The sequence below is a fragment of the Pelmatolapia mariae genome, linkage group LG16_19, assembly GCF_036321145.2.
Source record: "Pelmatolapia mariae isolate MD_Pm_ZW linkage group LG16_19, Pm_UMD_F_2, whole genome shotgun sequence".
Lineage (NCBI taxonomy): Eukaryota > Metazoa > Chordata > Actinopteri > Cichliformes > Cichlidae > Pelmatolapia > Pelmatolapia mariae.
Window position 1 is genome coordinate 10,077,866 of NC_086241.1, and position 15,598 is coordinate 10,093,463.

The 15,598-nt window shown below is 37.8% G+C and overlaps 1 protein-coding gene across 1 annotated transcript in view; it reads right to left on the minus strand.

Moving 5' to 3' along the window:
• Positions 1–15,598, minus strand: part of thsd7ba (thrombospondin, type I, domain containing 7Ba) — a 186,904-nt gene that overhangs the window by 65,331 nt on the left and 105,975 nt on the right. Inside the window, exons 9-12 of the mRNA XM_063499852.1 lie at positions 8,531–8,722; positions 6,608–6,839; positions 2,856–2,971; positions 891–1,023 (exon numbers count right to left, since the gene is read on the minus strand). Of these exons, the coding sequence (XP_063355922.1) occupies positions 891–1,023; positions 2,856–2,971; positions 6,608–6,839; positions 8,531–8,722 (673 nt within the window). The remainder of the gene's footprint in view (positions 1–890; positions 1,024–2,855; positions 2,972–6,607; positions 6,840–8,530; positions 8,723–15,598) is intronic.

The window sequence follows — 15,598 nt, forward strand, 5'->3', positions numbered from 1 at the left end:
TTGCATAGCTGAAGCTCATTCCCAGGTAGTTACACAGGTCTGCAACCGAAAAACTGCATAGGATTTTTTTGACTGTTTCTTATAGATTTTTACTCACTGAAACCAGGAAAAATATTTTAAAAATTCCATCCTGTCAGGTTTTCTTGCAAAACTTATGTGTTTAGTGTAATTAAATGTACAATTTCCCTTTTTAAACTGAAATCTGCTATCCTATAATTGAGTCAAAAAAACCATAACCAGTAATGATTTCTTATATTAATTTAATATTTCTAAGAGCGAGACTGAAGACAAATACAAAAAGAAAATGCGAGGAATTGAGGGGGGTCTGTGGGTTGGTGGGTGGGGGTTATGGTGGTTTGGCGGTGTGAGGAGCTCAGATGATCATGTCCCAACAGGTTTATTTTGTTCATAGCGAAAGGTAAAGAATCTCAGAAAAATTATGCATTTCATTGCTGTTGTGCTTTTTGAAATTTAAACTCCACATATTTTGCAAATAACTGTACATGATGAAGGGAAATGGAGATCGTTTTTGGATTCAGCACCCTAAAAAACATAAAATTTACCAAATATATCCCATGCAGCTAAAATTTCTTTTATCGACCTGTGTTAGTATCATATTATCATTCAAGATTGCAATTTTATATTTGTATGTATTTTTAGCCATGTATCGTAACATCTGAATATAAACCAGAATTTGTATTTACTTACCTGTTTATTCTTACATCTTGTTCCATTTAAACCGCATCATTTAACGCTAATAATGCACCCTAGTGATGATTTCAAAAATAGCTCACTCACTTCTTACCATGTGCTCTTATATGGCAGATAAGCTGAGTTAACTTATCCTTGGATTAGAAAAGAAAGCAGTTCATTATAAATAGTGCTTTTACCTATACACTGGACATACACGAAGTGATTCACACTCTCTCTCTTCGTAAAGTGTGTCAGGACACTCTTGACCTCCATTAGCAGCCCTCTGAATGATGGTCCTGTACCGAGACTGTGTGGCGGCGGTTGCATTTTCTGTTAAACATGAAAGATAATCTTCACAAAAAGGCTGCGTTCAGTGACAGATTATTTGCACAGCTGAATTTAAGTGAACATTTCCAAGGAGGAATAGGACGTAAAATGATACTGAGACAAGTGCCTGACAAATGTCTTGGACGCAAAATAAATGATGCATCAATATCACCACTGTGCTCTAATATCTCAAAGAGGGGAAAAAAACAAGTGGTCTCAAAATTGTTCCGATGCTGATTAGCATGCCCTTGTAGCAGCGATGTCCTCCACTTCACTGCAGTCTGTTTTCGGACACACCACACTGTAATGGCTTCATTTGGCTCAGGCTCCAAGGCTCATTACACAGCACTAATTACTAAACATTGAAAATGGTGCAATTAAGAAAGAGATTACATCATCAACAGACCCAATGAACTACAGCATATTTACACAGATGAGATGCCTGCTCAATTCTTCTAAAAAACAATTACATACTTTTTGATTTCCGAGACATTACAGTACACATATTGAAACCTATTAAATATCCATTCTTTTCTCTCTATGTGCTAGGTTAATGTAATGGACAGTTAAAACTGTTGTTTACAATTAAATGTAATGCTTGACAACACTTTGCGTGTATTGCACTGTCCATTTTTCTAAGAAGCCTCTCGCCATCATTATAAGCATGTGAAGCCAAGTGCATCATATTTGAGTTTTTGAGATTTTTACGCCATCGATTTTTCCAATGAAAAAATCTGAATATATCGTACATTACATTTTCAAGCTATTCACTGCAAATAAAGAAAAAATCTGTATGTAGCAACTATGATACAAAGTAAAACCCATATATGAAAATTTATATTTAATTTTGAATTTTCTGGCAATTATTTTATAGGTCAGGCTTAAAGGGATAACATATACAGTGATTTATACCTTCTTGAAGTTTACCTTATACAATCCACTGATGTGTCTTGATGCATGCTCAATCATCCAGGTAAGTAAATCCCAAAAGAATGATTCTGTTCATCTGGACATAGCGCTTTCAGACTAAACCAAACCAAACAACCGCTGATGAAGTGGATGGCACAACACAGAAGAGCAACCTCGTTAGGCTCCGCAGTCTATTTACACCTACAGGCCAGTGGTCACTATTTCAATGATGAGGATGTACACATCCTGGACAGGGAGGAACGCTGGTTTCAGCGGTTATTCAAGGAGGCTATTTACGTGAAAAGGGGAAGACCATCTCTGAATCGAGGAGGGGCCTAAGGGTACATCTTTCGCCATCTTACAATGCGGTGATTGCAGACATTCCCCAACTGTGTGTGAATGGTACTCATGGCCATTGATCAATAGTCTTTGATCAGTAGTTGTTGATCAATGGTCATGACAATTTCCATATTAATGATCAAGGAGCTGACCTCACAGCCCATTGTTCATTCAGTGGGCTAGGTTCAGTTATTGTGCAAATGTACTGTTCAAAAAAGGTTGGGGAAACCTGCAGTCAGCTGAGACTGAAGAAGTCACTTTGATGAATGACGAAACGTTTCTCCCACAGAAAACGCTACGTCCAGATGAACAGAATTAACTTTTTGGGAATTAGATTATAAGTAATCAACTGATTACTTATAATCTAATCTATAATCTATCTATCTATTGTGAAAGTATGAAATGTGTGTTTATTTAAATAGGTTATTTGTGCTCCTGAAACAAGGTATTTATATATTCAACCCCAATATATTGATAATTTACCAATTTTAAAAGATTTTACTCGGGATACTGATTAATTTTCAAAAGACTGTTATTAGAGAGGCAATTGTAAAATAAATTTCTAGAAAATCCTGTCAGTGAGCTACCTGGAAGGCAGGTTGATGGGCAAGTTGTCCATTCACTGAAAGGCGTCACAATGCAGTCTCTCTTGCAGGGTAGCAGACAAGGACGGACGGTTTCCGGACGGGAAGAATCTGAACATCTAAACATACAAACAAACAGTGGTCTTAAATTCTCTTCAGCCCCCAGGTGATGAATGATAAACGTCCTGGGTCTCACTAGTAAGAGGATAGCGCAGTAAAACAACTGCCCTGTCCTTGACATCACACATCTCCCCACAGAAAACATGATTGATTACATGTGCCTCTGCCTGCATGCTCAAGCAAACGCTACACAAATATAGAAATTTACAGTGTTCTCACACTTTCAGTTGCCTCCCAGTCTACAAATATTACTCAATGAAAAAAAAATCAAATCCTCTCCCAATTATTAATTATTCAGGCCTACAAAGTGCCTGCATGCTTCACAGTGCATTTTCACTTTTAAATCCCAGTTTCACTAAAACTAGACTAATCAATATTTCTTTATGCTAGATTTGTAGCCCACAGTGGCATCAACTAGTGGCAGTATGTAGGCAATATTTTTTTAACTAAAAATCTCCGTTTTCTGTTACCTAAACAAAATATCACCAATGGCAATGTATCTATAAATAGTGGAAACAAATTTATGATCAATTTAAATGTCCCAGTGAGTGGATTTATTTTACATATACAGAGCAGCCAGAGCCATTTTTTGTTACCAACAAGACAAGTGAAAGAGTGCTCCAGGGGAAAAAATCAATCAAACATGGCTGCTAATTAACCTGAGAAACAAGGATATGCAAACTGTTTACCAATAGATCATTCCTGCTACACCAAACACATCATTACCAGGTTTTAATGAGCATCTGACCGACTTTTAACAATTTCCTTGTCTTAATTCATGCTGGCACATCTCTTGTGTAACATATCTGTAACAGCCCTCTGGCTGTGTTGTGTTTTGTGTGTCGTACAACCTTGAATTGGTGCGGATTAATGCAGCTATGTAAAATCAAGTAATTCATAAGCTTTGATGTCTTCATCAACCAGCAGCCAACTCCTGTCCTCAATGCACAAACACACATGAAATTTCACATTTCGTTTCAGAGCCAGTGACTTCCTTTGCCCAACAACCAGATCCAGGTCTCACTAGAGACCCAGCATGGCGCCACATCCTACTGACTGCAAAAAGCCAGCACGCACAGCAATGAGATCAAAGTATGCCAAAGCATAAGGAGGAAAGATACATAAAACCCATCATTCCCCAGCTTTATCCCTACTCTTCTCTCTCTCTCCCTTTGCAGTGATGTATGCCAGAGGGCATGACAACGCAACAGAGCAGCCGGGGTATATTGTGTGGTTTTCCCAAAATGAGGGAGTTAGATTTACTGTCAAGGCCACAGTGTTCAGCTGTGACATTGTGGATAAAATTAACAATCTCATACATATTATTAATAATATTAATAGTATGTGTGTGTGTACTGTATGAAGTTTCATCACTGTCAATTTTATTATTTACACACTGAAAATCAATCTGTTTTTCCAGGGGGCTCTGTATTGATACCAACAACAAAAAACAACTAATCTTTTTGTTGAGCCACTGCTCACTGCTGAGATTACTGCTCAGCATGAAATGCTAAGATGTTTGCTGACTGAAGTGACCCTTCAAACAGAGCAGCAACAGCTGTATTGTGAAGCATTTTCCAACTCAAAGCTTAACAATTCAGAAATCAGAGTTTGAGATAAACTGGGGTTAACGCAGAATTGCAGCTCTCCTACCTACTCAGTTTTTCTTGCTTTTTTAATCCAGAACATAAGCTGTTAGAATTTACAGGATGTGTCTTGGGTATAAATATAATTTATGCAAAATCTGCGTTTTTCGATAGAGTCAGAAAGTCACAGCATAATTTGGAAAGATGGCAGAAAGACCCGACTTTGGTGCATAAACACACTAAAAAACTGACTCTTACTGACAATCAAAATCATCTATGATGAAGAACAACATGCATATCTATTCACTAGGTGCTGTTCCATTCAACACTCTGGTGGTATATGAATATCAAAGACATGATTCACAGGATACTGTACAGGGGGGAGCTCCTGGTGAAGCAGAAATGACAGCTTTCATTAAAGCCTCTGTGGTTGCAGATAGGACAAGCATTAGAAAAAAAAAAAGCCTCTTCATAATCTATTTTACAGCCCTGTCAATAGCATATCAAGCTAAAGAAGAGCAAACTTTGTGAATTATTTATAAATCTGTCTTCCTGGTGTGGGCTATAACATCATTATAGTGACAGCACAAAAGCCCTTAGCAGAGTTTGATATTGTATTGCTGAAAGAGGAGTAGATAATGGTGGAGCTACCACAAGCAAAATGAATCTCTGGTTCACAAAAACAAATGAAAAGAAACACTAAACACACAGAAGGAAAAAGGATAAAACCAGACCTCAATACACAAAACTCTGGGATGTTATTTCACAGTGAAGCAAGTCCTCTGGGTCATCTGTTAGTAACTAAAAGCATACGCTAGATATCTACAAGTAAGGCGGTTTTGGAAAATGGAGACTGTGTTCTTAAGTGATTTTTTGTAAGAGAAACATCCCATCTTTCCCTTGATTTTACAAAGCTCCTTTTCTCCTCACCTATAATTTAGCATTCATTTCTCTCAGGGCCTATTTTCAGCTTCTAAAAATAAGCAGAGCAGCACAGTAAAAAGATACTCTGATACAGAAGTGCAATTTTCATACTGACAAAATAAGTCATCTCCCAGGACTGAAGAATATACAAGTTGAAAAATATCCCATGTAACTTAGTGAAGAGGCGTAGCATGGGTAGTGGCCTTAACGAGTGCCCTTCAAGTTTTAATTTTAATTACCATAAACATCAGGTGGGGGGCTGAGACCACATATTCACCTCATTTGTTCAAGAGCAACTGCATGGAGGTCAAATTGTGACTCATAACAAATCTCATGAATATCCATCAGTATGCTGATGACACAGTTAATTACTCATCAGCACCCTAAAAGCACCCATCAGACCAAAAAACAGCTTCTCAGGACAAGAACCTTATACCTAATGTGAATCATAGGGATAGAAATGCTATGGTTTAAGTTGGCTTCACGGCCTCAGAGACTGTGAAGTTTGCAGTCATTGATTCAACTATGCATTCTGCACCTTATACGAGTGCTTAAGGATAAAGTGAGGTCACCGCACTACAAGCTTAAGCTGAACTTGGAAGTACATCTTTCAAAAGGATTATGATCTTAAGCATAATAACAAATACACAGAGGACAAAAAAGCCCAGTCAAAGTCAAGATTTAAATCCGATTGAAATGTTGTGTTAGGATTTGATACAGCATGGAAGCAAGACAACAAACGACATTGACATTAAAGAGTGGACTTCCTGTTTTCAATATTCATAAATGCAGACATAATAAACACGCAATTTCTGCCAGTTTCAAGACTGCATATTAAGAAATACAGTAACCTTTTGCTCTACACTAAGAATTACATACAACCCAAGTGCTCAAATGTGATGGGCCAATGGAACTCAGACTACAAGAGAAACCAAATTTTGTAGATGTCCTATGAAAATCTATATAAAGATATCTGTTTTTGGAGAATATAGACACTATGTATAAGTGAGTTAAGTGTTTGCTAATTAAAATTAAACAAAATAAAAAACAAGTCAAAAACGTCTATAAATATAAATCATAAAATTGAAAAAAGTCCATATATCAAATTATTTGCATAGACTCCACCTTTTATTTACGACCGGACTAGCATTCAACTTCACACAGATGACTTTGCGGATCTGAACCCCGACAGCACAGGTAATGGTCCCATTCTGGAGGCTGGTTCCATTGAGAGCCATAGAGGTATCCTCAATACATGGACCCCATGCTGAAGCTTCCCAGTGAAATACCACACAAGGATGGTCATTGCAGACTCTCCATTGCTCCAGAGCTGGACCTGCTGGACAAGCTTTTCCATCTGTATATCAACACATAAGGGTAGAAAACTGTGAAATACACAGAATGTACAACATGGCATTCAGAAAAAGCTGCACTAAATCACTCCAACACAGTTTCATTATTATGCAGAGTACATGTGATTTGCCCAAAACAAATCTAATGGATTCTCTTAAAGTACAAGATGTATTTGATCAATGGAAGTAAAAAAAGTGCCAATATTATCACTCTACCATGAGCTGCTTATTGACATACTGTAGCAAATATTTGTTTTTTGGGTTAGCTGAGCAAGCACTTTTCAAGTTTCAACTTCTAGAAGTTCGAATTACAAACTCAGTCACAGCAAGGCCAATGTGAAAGCCTTCCTTTGGTGATTCATTTACTGCCAAAGCACAACGATGTTTATGCTCTGTGTCCTGGTTAGTGTATATGTATATATACATATAAAACCTCCAAAGTAATCATTTCTTCATTTACAGTTTATGTAAAATACCTGAGTTCTATATATGTATCATTGCTTTCTGGCTAAAGGGTTGTTTACAGTGGTGTTCACAGTGGTAATTTACTTTTGTTTTGGGCCTACAGTAGTCAGGGCAGGGACTCTCTGGTCGAAATGGAGGTAAAAAATAGACAGCTCAGTTGATGAAGTATGATAGATGTGATATCTGGAGAGGGAACAGTAGTGTGCTGTGACTCATAGAAAAGTAAGGATGAGCTGAACCACAACCAAATATTGTATATACTTACACCTTCCAGTCCAATTTGTATTTCTGAGGGCTTCTACAGTAATCTGTCAAACGCTGTTACAAAAATGTATCCTTATAAACACAAATGCAGCATTAATACCCACGTAGACATATCCACACACACATCAGCTCTGTCAGCAAGCTGATAGCCAGTAACACTGTAATAAACAACATAGTTTGGAACCTGGCTTAAGCTGTGAGATTCTTTCATCAGCTGTTGTTGCAGATATGCGTTTAGTTACAGGGATTAATGGCTGCTAGCTGGCTGCCAAGGCTTTGCTGACTGACTTGAAAACACAACACAAAGTAAGAAAAGCACTGTTGGGAAGAAAAGGAGTCTCTGATAATCAATGGTCAACTCAAACTTCAAATGTTTGTGAGATGAAAAACGACTAAATGAGACTCGCACACAAAAAACCCAGATAAAGATTCGAGCTCAATCAATCTTTACTCTTTTTATTTGCTGAGTCTAGTTTTGTGTTAGCCGTGGCATTCCTCAGTTTGAGTCCCTCTAACAATAGCAATATATCCCAAAGACACTGATCTCCCTGCTAATGAAAATGTTACTGAATTTTTTTTTTTATATCTGTATTTACAAGCTACTTCTTAAAATCTCCAAAGATCAGTGTTTTCACGCTTTCTGTCATCCAGTCAGTGTAGTACTGAACCTCATAGATACCGAAAGGTATACATTATTTTCAACAATTACAGTAATAATACAATATAATACATCTTCTTGTTACTTCTGCCCTTTTTTTCTGCAGTATTTCCAATGAGATGACATGTTAACGACAGTTATAATCTAAACTTTTTCTACCTATTTGCCATATATTAATATCAACTTTAAAATCTAGCTTCATTAAAAGTAAAACCAAGTTAAAAATAACTCCAGTAAACAAAGCAAAGAAGTTCTTTATGAGTATCAGATGAGAAAGAGTCAAAGAGATCAAAGGGAATTTTGGATTACCTTTTTGTGGGATGGCTAAAACAGTGCGAGTGCGGCTCTGTCTACCCTCTGCTGTCTTACTGGCACAGCTGTGTGAGCAGGTGGACCAGGAGGACCAGGGGCCAACCACACAGTCTGCAGAACAGGGCACCTCGCAGGCTTCTTCAGCAAGTGGAGGGCCTTCCACACAGTAGGCATCGAGCACATCTTCTCCTGAAAAAGGCAAGATAAGATAACTGAAATCAGCCTAAAGGCTCAAATAATCCAGTTGACACTCGCTACACTTAGTTTATCTCATCCTGATCTAACAGCTATCAGATAGGGAAATAACCTTGTGCAAACTGAACCAAAACACACTGGCGCTAGAATGAAATCCCAGCTGAAGTATACATCAAATAACAAATGTATATTGGAAGCAGAAAGTGGTATAAGCCAAGGCCCTATGACTCTGGGTTGATCAGATTAAAACCTTAAAGCCTGGTCTTGCTCACATTAAATGCAGAGGTAAATGAACCCACAACATACTGCGGTCCTAATACATCAGCCCCCTCCAGAGGATACCAGATCTTTCATCACGCTGAATGAAAGTGTAAATGCAATTCACATGAAGTACAACATAAGAATACAACACATAATGTGTTATTTGGTCAGCTACTTCATATTCTGTGCTCGTCTCAGTTTTACCATTTTTGTTAGGCCTGAATTATCTCTGAAGAACACACAGTTGCAACGAGACGTGCACTTGGGTGACACTGGACAAGATAATAAGTGGATCCTGCTGGATCTAGCTGACACAATTGACACATGTTGATGCCATTACATGCACTCTATGACAAATTAAAGTCATGTCTACATCAGCTCTGAATGTGAACACATGGTAATGCACGTATAGGGGAGGATGATGTGTTTATTGCAATTTGGAGCACTTAGACTGTTTTCATTCTTCAAAATTTATCCCTGAAATTCTTATTTTGTGCTATTGATAAAGTTTGCCAAGAGCATGTTACAGATGGTAAAAGCAGTTTTCCTCTTCGATAAAATATGTATACCAAACATAAGCGGGCATCCCTCCTAAGTGTTCTGTCAAACAGAAATTTCATTTCATCAAAAGAAATTGTAAGGTCACTCCATTGGTATTCTGAGCTAGTTTTAAAAGCTATCCTTCAGCCTTCATCCTTCATCTTCATGTTATGAAATATGTATCGCAGCTGCTAGTTAACTCTTCTTTTACGAATGAAACAGCCACAGGAAACAAAGAGCAATTTCTTTTTACTTTGTTATATCTGTGCTCCATTTTTTTACAGTTTATCTAGGTTGCTTTAATACTTCTTGAACCATCATTAAGGTGTGCAGTACAATAAGTGCAATTTTATTAAGCCACAAAATTAATTACCTGCAAAAGTAAATATTCAATGTCATTGGCTTGAGTCATTCTTTGCAAACAAGATGGTCAAAATACTGGTCACTAGACTGGCATGTTGTCAGTATAATGGTGTACTCCGCCTATGTAAACTCTTGCAAGGTTTGGCAGACAAAATGCAAAAGGCTCCACTTTGACCCATATACAATGCCTCAGTTCAAGATATCTATCATAACTGAATGCAGGAGACTGTTTAGCAAAACACCTATAGGATTCTTAGATAGACTTACATAGAGAGAAATACAGGTCCTTCTCAAAAAATTAGCATATTGTGATGAAGTTCATTATTTCCTGTAATGTACTGATAAACATTAGACTTTCATATATTTTAGATTCATGACACACAACTGAAGTAGTTCAAGCCTTTCATTGTTTTAATATTGATGATTTTGGCATACATAACTCATGAAAACACAAAATTCCTATCTCAAAAAATTAGCATATTTCATCCGACCAATAAAAGAAAAGTGTTTTTAATACAAAAAAAGTCAACCTTCATATAATTATGTTCAGTTATGCACTCAATACTTGGTCGGGAATCCTTTTGCAGAAATGATTGCGTCAATGTGGCGTGGCATGGAGGCAATCAGCCTGTGGCACTGCTGAGGTGTTATGGAGGCCCAGGATGCTTCGATAGCGGCCTTAAGCTCATCCAGAGTGTTGGGTCTTGCGTCTCTCAACTTTCTCTTCACAATATCCCACAGATTCTCTTTGGGGTTCAGGTCAGGAGAGCTGGCAGGCCAATTGAGCACAGTAATACCATGGTCAGTAAACCATTTACCAGGTGCCAGGTCGTGCTGAAAAATGAAATCTTCATCTCCATAAAGCTTTTCAGCAGATGGAAGCATGAAGTGCTCCAAAATCTCCTGATAGCTAGCTGCATTGACCCTGCCCTTGATAAAACACAGTGGACCAGCACCGGCAGCTGACATGGCACCCCAGACCATCACTGACTGTGGGTACTTGACACTGGACTTTGGCATTTCCCTCTCCCCAGTCTTCCTCCAGACTCTGGCACCTTGATTTCCGAATGACATGCAAAAGTTGCTTTCATCCGAAAAAAGTACTTTGGACCACTGAGCAACAGTCCAGTGCTGCTTCTCTGTAGCCCAGGTCAGGCGCTTCTGCCGCTGTTTCTGGTTCAAAAGTGGCCAGTTGACCTGGGGAATGCGGCACCTGTAGCCCAATTCCTGCACACGCCTGTACACGGTGGCTCTGGATGTTTCTACTCCAGACTCAGTCCACTTCTTCCGCAGGTCCCCCAAGGTCTGGAATTGGTTCTTCTCCACAATCTTCCTCAGGGTCCGGTCACCTCTTCTCGTTGTGCAGCGTTTTCTGCCACACTTTTTCCTTCCCACAGACTTCCCACTGAGGTGCCTTGATACAGCACTCTGGGAACAGCCCATTCGTTCAGAAATTTCTTTCTGTGTCTTACCCTCTTGCTTGAGGGTGTCAATGATGGCCTTCTGGACAGCAGTCAGGTCAGCAGTCTTACCCATGATTGCGGTTTTGAGTAATGAACCAGGCTGGGAGTTTTTAAAAGCCTCAGGAATCTTTTGCAGGTGTTTAGAGTTAATTCGTTGATTCAGATGGTTAGCTTAATAGCTCGTTTAGAGAACCTTTTCATGATATGCTAATTTTTTGAGATAGGAATTTTGGGTTTTCATGAGTTATGTATGCCAAAATCATCAATATTAAAACAATGAAAGGCTTGAACTACTTCAGTTGTGTGTCATGAATCTAAAATATATGAAAGTCTAATGTTTATCAGTACATTACAGGAAATAATGAACTTTATCACAATATGCTAATTTTTTGAGAAGGACCTGTATAGAGAAAGGACTGTTGATTGCATTGGTATTTGCCACACACTGTTGCATGTGCAGTCTTTCCTGTATTGCAATGTCATGGTTATGGGAATGGTATCAAAGATACAGTCACAAAAAAAGTAAGCAAACAAAGAAAGAAAAAGAAACAAAAAAGGTGAGTTGGGAATAAAAGTGAAAAAGACATGACCTTAGATATGTCTATCAGTTTTCACTCGTTTTCAATAAGATCAAAGATTGAAAAATAAAAACATGAAAATCTGCTTGATCCATCATGACAAGTGGCTCCAACATCGTGTGCATGACAATATCAACGACAGAGAGACAGCATGACATGCAGACGTGACCAGATAACATGGAGACTGAACAAGTAGTTTTGTAGTTTGTCATTTATCAATTGAAAATTGCACAAAAGCCACTGAGAAGAACTTTTACTGCATCTTTTAAAGCGTCCTTAAGCACCTTGAAAGGTACCTGTAGATTAAACATAATACAACAATAGCTTTCTTGTTAAACACTATGCACATAAGCTATTACTATATAGATAGCCAGACATATGGTTGTATTTCTTTTTGGAGTTTAAAAAGAGTTTGGCATAGATTTCTCCAAGGTCTCTGTCCTAGAGAGACAGATCAATTTCAGAAACAGGAATGTCATCCTGTTGTCAAAACAATGCCAGCAGCAGCTGAAGCATTGTTTTCTGATATACACTCACAGAGAGAAGAATCATTAACTTGGTTGAACCCTGCCACTAGATCACGGAATATAGTTTAACAATAACAACCCCAGGGTAGATCTGTCATCAATTTGTCTCTTTTTCTTCATCTGAATCAAGAAAACAACCTTGATTCAGAGGAGGGCAGTAAACCTAGAGAATGCAAACTTAGATGTTGCCTCATAAGAAAAATGTAAAAGACCCACCCTCGGGGAGTTTGGAAACTTTGTGGCCATAAAGTCAAAGCATAAGAGATCTCCAACCATCAAAGCAGCTGATGTGCATACAGCAGGAGTTAAAAAAAAATCAGCTGAATGTAACAATGACCCAAAGGCTACAGTGTGGGATACATTACGACTTTCATTAGCACAGATCAAAGTGGGGATAAGATGCAAATTTTTTCCAACTGATGGTAATGTAAAAGAGAAAAAAAATGTGCATAAACATTTGCAGTGTGAGATGTATATTTATAATACCTGACAAGTGGAAAGATGGTGGATGGTTATTACTGTAATGTTCACTAAAATTATATTTTCAACTAAAATTAAAATTTTAAGTAACAAGAACATAGGTTTCACGATGGTATATAGATTTAAACAACTCAGAGAAGCTTTGGAGGCTGCAGCACAAATTACAATGATCTTTAACGCGATTGTTTTGAACTGACAGTAAGCTGTGTGGGAATTCATTGTCACTGTTTTGGTTCGCAGTGACTCCTACCCAGGTAATTATTTCAGGTATGCATGCTAAATGCAAAGACAGCATAAAATAGAGCAGGGCATGCACTATAGATTTCAGTGAATCAACCTCACTGACCCACATTTAGAGCAATACACACTAGAAATGCAAAAATGGGCAATGAGATACAGCGGTACTTAAAAAAAAGCTTTAAATGGAAAATGCAAAGCAAAAAGTTTTAGCTTAAAGTAAAGTAAATAAATATTTTTCTTTTTGTTCTTTTGCTACTTTTAGAGAAAGAGCAGAAGAACAACAGTTTGTTTTTCCACCCACTATTACCTTTATGGGCAGTGACATAATTTACATACAATTTACACTGCTTTATAGTACAAGTAGAGAAGGATCATATCTGCCTATTGTAAGCATGGACAAAGTCTTATATAGTTTGGATGAATTTCTGTTAAACAGTATGGACAAGAGTATGAGTCTATCAGTAGATAGCAGACAGCAGCATGATTAAAACCAGACAAGTCTGTGCGATCAAGGTGTTTAGAAAGAAACACCTTGGTCCAGCATTCACTTAAGTCTACTAACTTTTATAAGGACAAAACTTTGCAGAAAGGCCACTGACAAGGGTGCTTTGACACATTTACAATCCCAACTTTAGGTTTTAAATCAAACTAATGCAACAAAAAGAATATAAAAGCATGACACTGGCTCCAGGCTTATTAAAAAATGATTAAAACAGATGCATTATTGCCAAAGGTGGAATTACTTACTGTGCTTTTATAAACAATGGAAAATCAGTAATTCAACAATCTTTCTACTTGAAAATCAAAAGGGTTTAATGCATGTATTAGCAAACAAAGTAACAAAAGACTCACAAAACCTTGCCTGAAAACACTGCCTAAAGAGAAATGACATGATGACATGAATCCAAAGTCACAACTTATGTATTTGTATCTATGTGTGAGTGTGTATGTATGAGACTACTTGTGTGTGTGGGGGTGCTCTGCAAATAGATGGTTGCCCTAGGGGTCCTTTTGCATTATTAATACAGGAATCTGTAGTTGGGGCTCTTACTCAGATATAATATCACTGGCTCCTGCATGCAATTTCCACATGATTTCTATTCTGCTCGCCCACCCACCAATTAATTTCTTCATTGTTATTATTCTAGTAGATACTGAAAAAAAGTCCTCGCCTTTGCTTAAAAGTTAATAATCATATCCAATCTGTGGAGGAAGCTTTTAAAGTAGAGCTGGGGGGAGGCGAAAGAAACAAGGTGCATTGGATAAAACAGCTGTGAGCATCCAACAAACTACCCTGGGTCACTAATTCTTTTCTGTGCTTTACCTGCCTGTTAAACGTGTAGCTTCAGCATTTCAGCAAAAGTTAGTCACTTTCAGCACTTCTCCTAAACATGGCTCCTGAATATTGCTGACCACTTGAGCAAGCAGAGTCAGAATGATGCTGACCACTCTGCTCAGTTATTAGGACAGAAATGTCAGATCATCTGTAGGTTTAAGTATACGCAGCAAAGATCTGCTGTATGTGGGTCATGTCAACTGCCAGTCACAGGTGCACTGCATTACACTGTGGCCTATGGTTACATGGAGAAATTGGACCGACTACTCTGGTCACCGTGCAATTAGTGGAAGCTGTCAGAACAAGTTTACTGTGCCAAAAAGCTAGAGGGTGAAGCTATCACATCTCTTTGCTGAAGTAGTTTGCAGTAAATAACACATAAATACAGTAGTAACTGTAGCCAAACACGAAATAGTAAGTGTAGAACACAATAAATGAACACACTCACATGTAGATTTGGCACTGTTTAAAAGAAAAAATGAAGAATTAACAATTTTTGATTAAATAATTGCCACCATATCTGGTTTTTATGCCAGTGTGACTGGTTGCTTCCACTGACAGGTCACAAATAAGCATAAACAAACACAATGGGAATAAGCTAATTATATGTGCAAACAAACATAGCATTTCAAGTAATTGGAAAAAAGAAACTCGTTTTTAATAATAGTACAAACACTTTTAGCAGCTGGTCCCACAAATAAATACAGTTAGTCTCAGACTCTAATTTTTTTTTAGCTTTATTTAAAAACAGTGATCCTTGCTTACACAGAATCATTTTATATGCATGGGTTATTAGCAAAATCTCATGAACACCAAAGTCAAACTTGAGTATTTTTAGAAGTCAAAGTATCCCTAACCTACACTTCTAATCTAGCGTCACTGATTGGATTCCCCTGGTTCCAATTAGCTTTTGTTAATATAATTAACCTAGGAGTTTGCATAATTTTTCAGCCTATACTGGGAATATCTGTCTGTCTGCCTACCTGCCACAGAAATATGTAGGCATACAGTTAGCATGTGGTGTATAATTTAGCACCAAAACATACTTTCTACACATGATACGGATTGTGAAAATAACGATA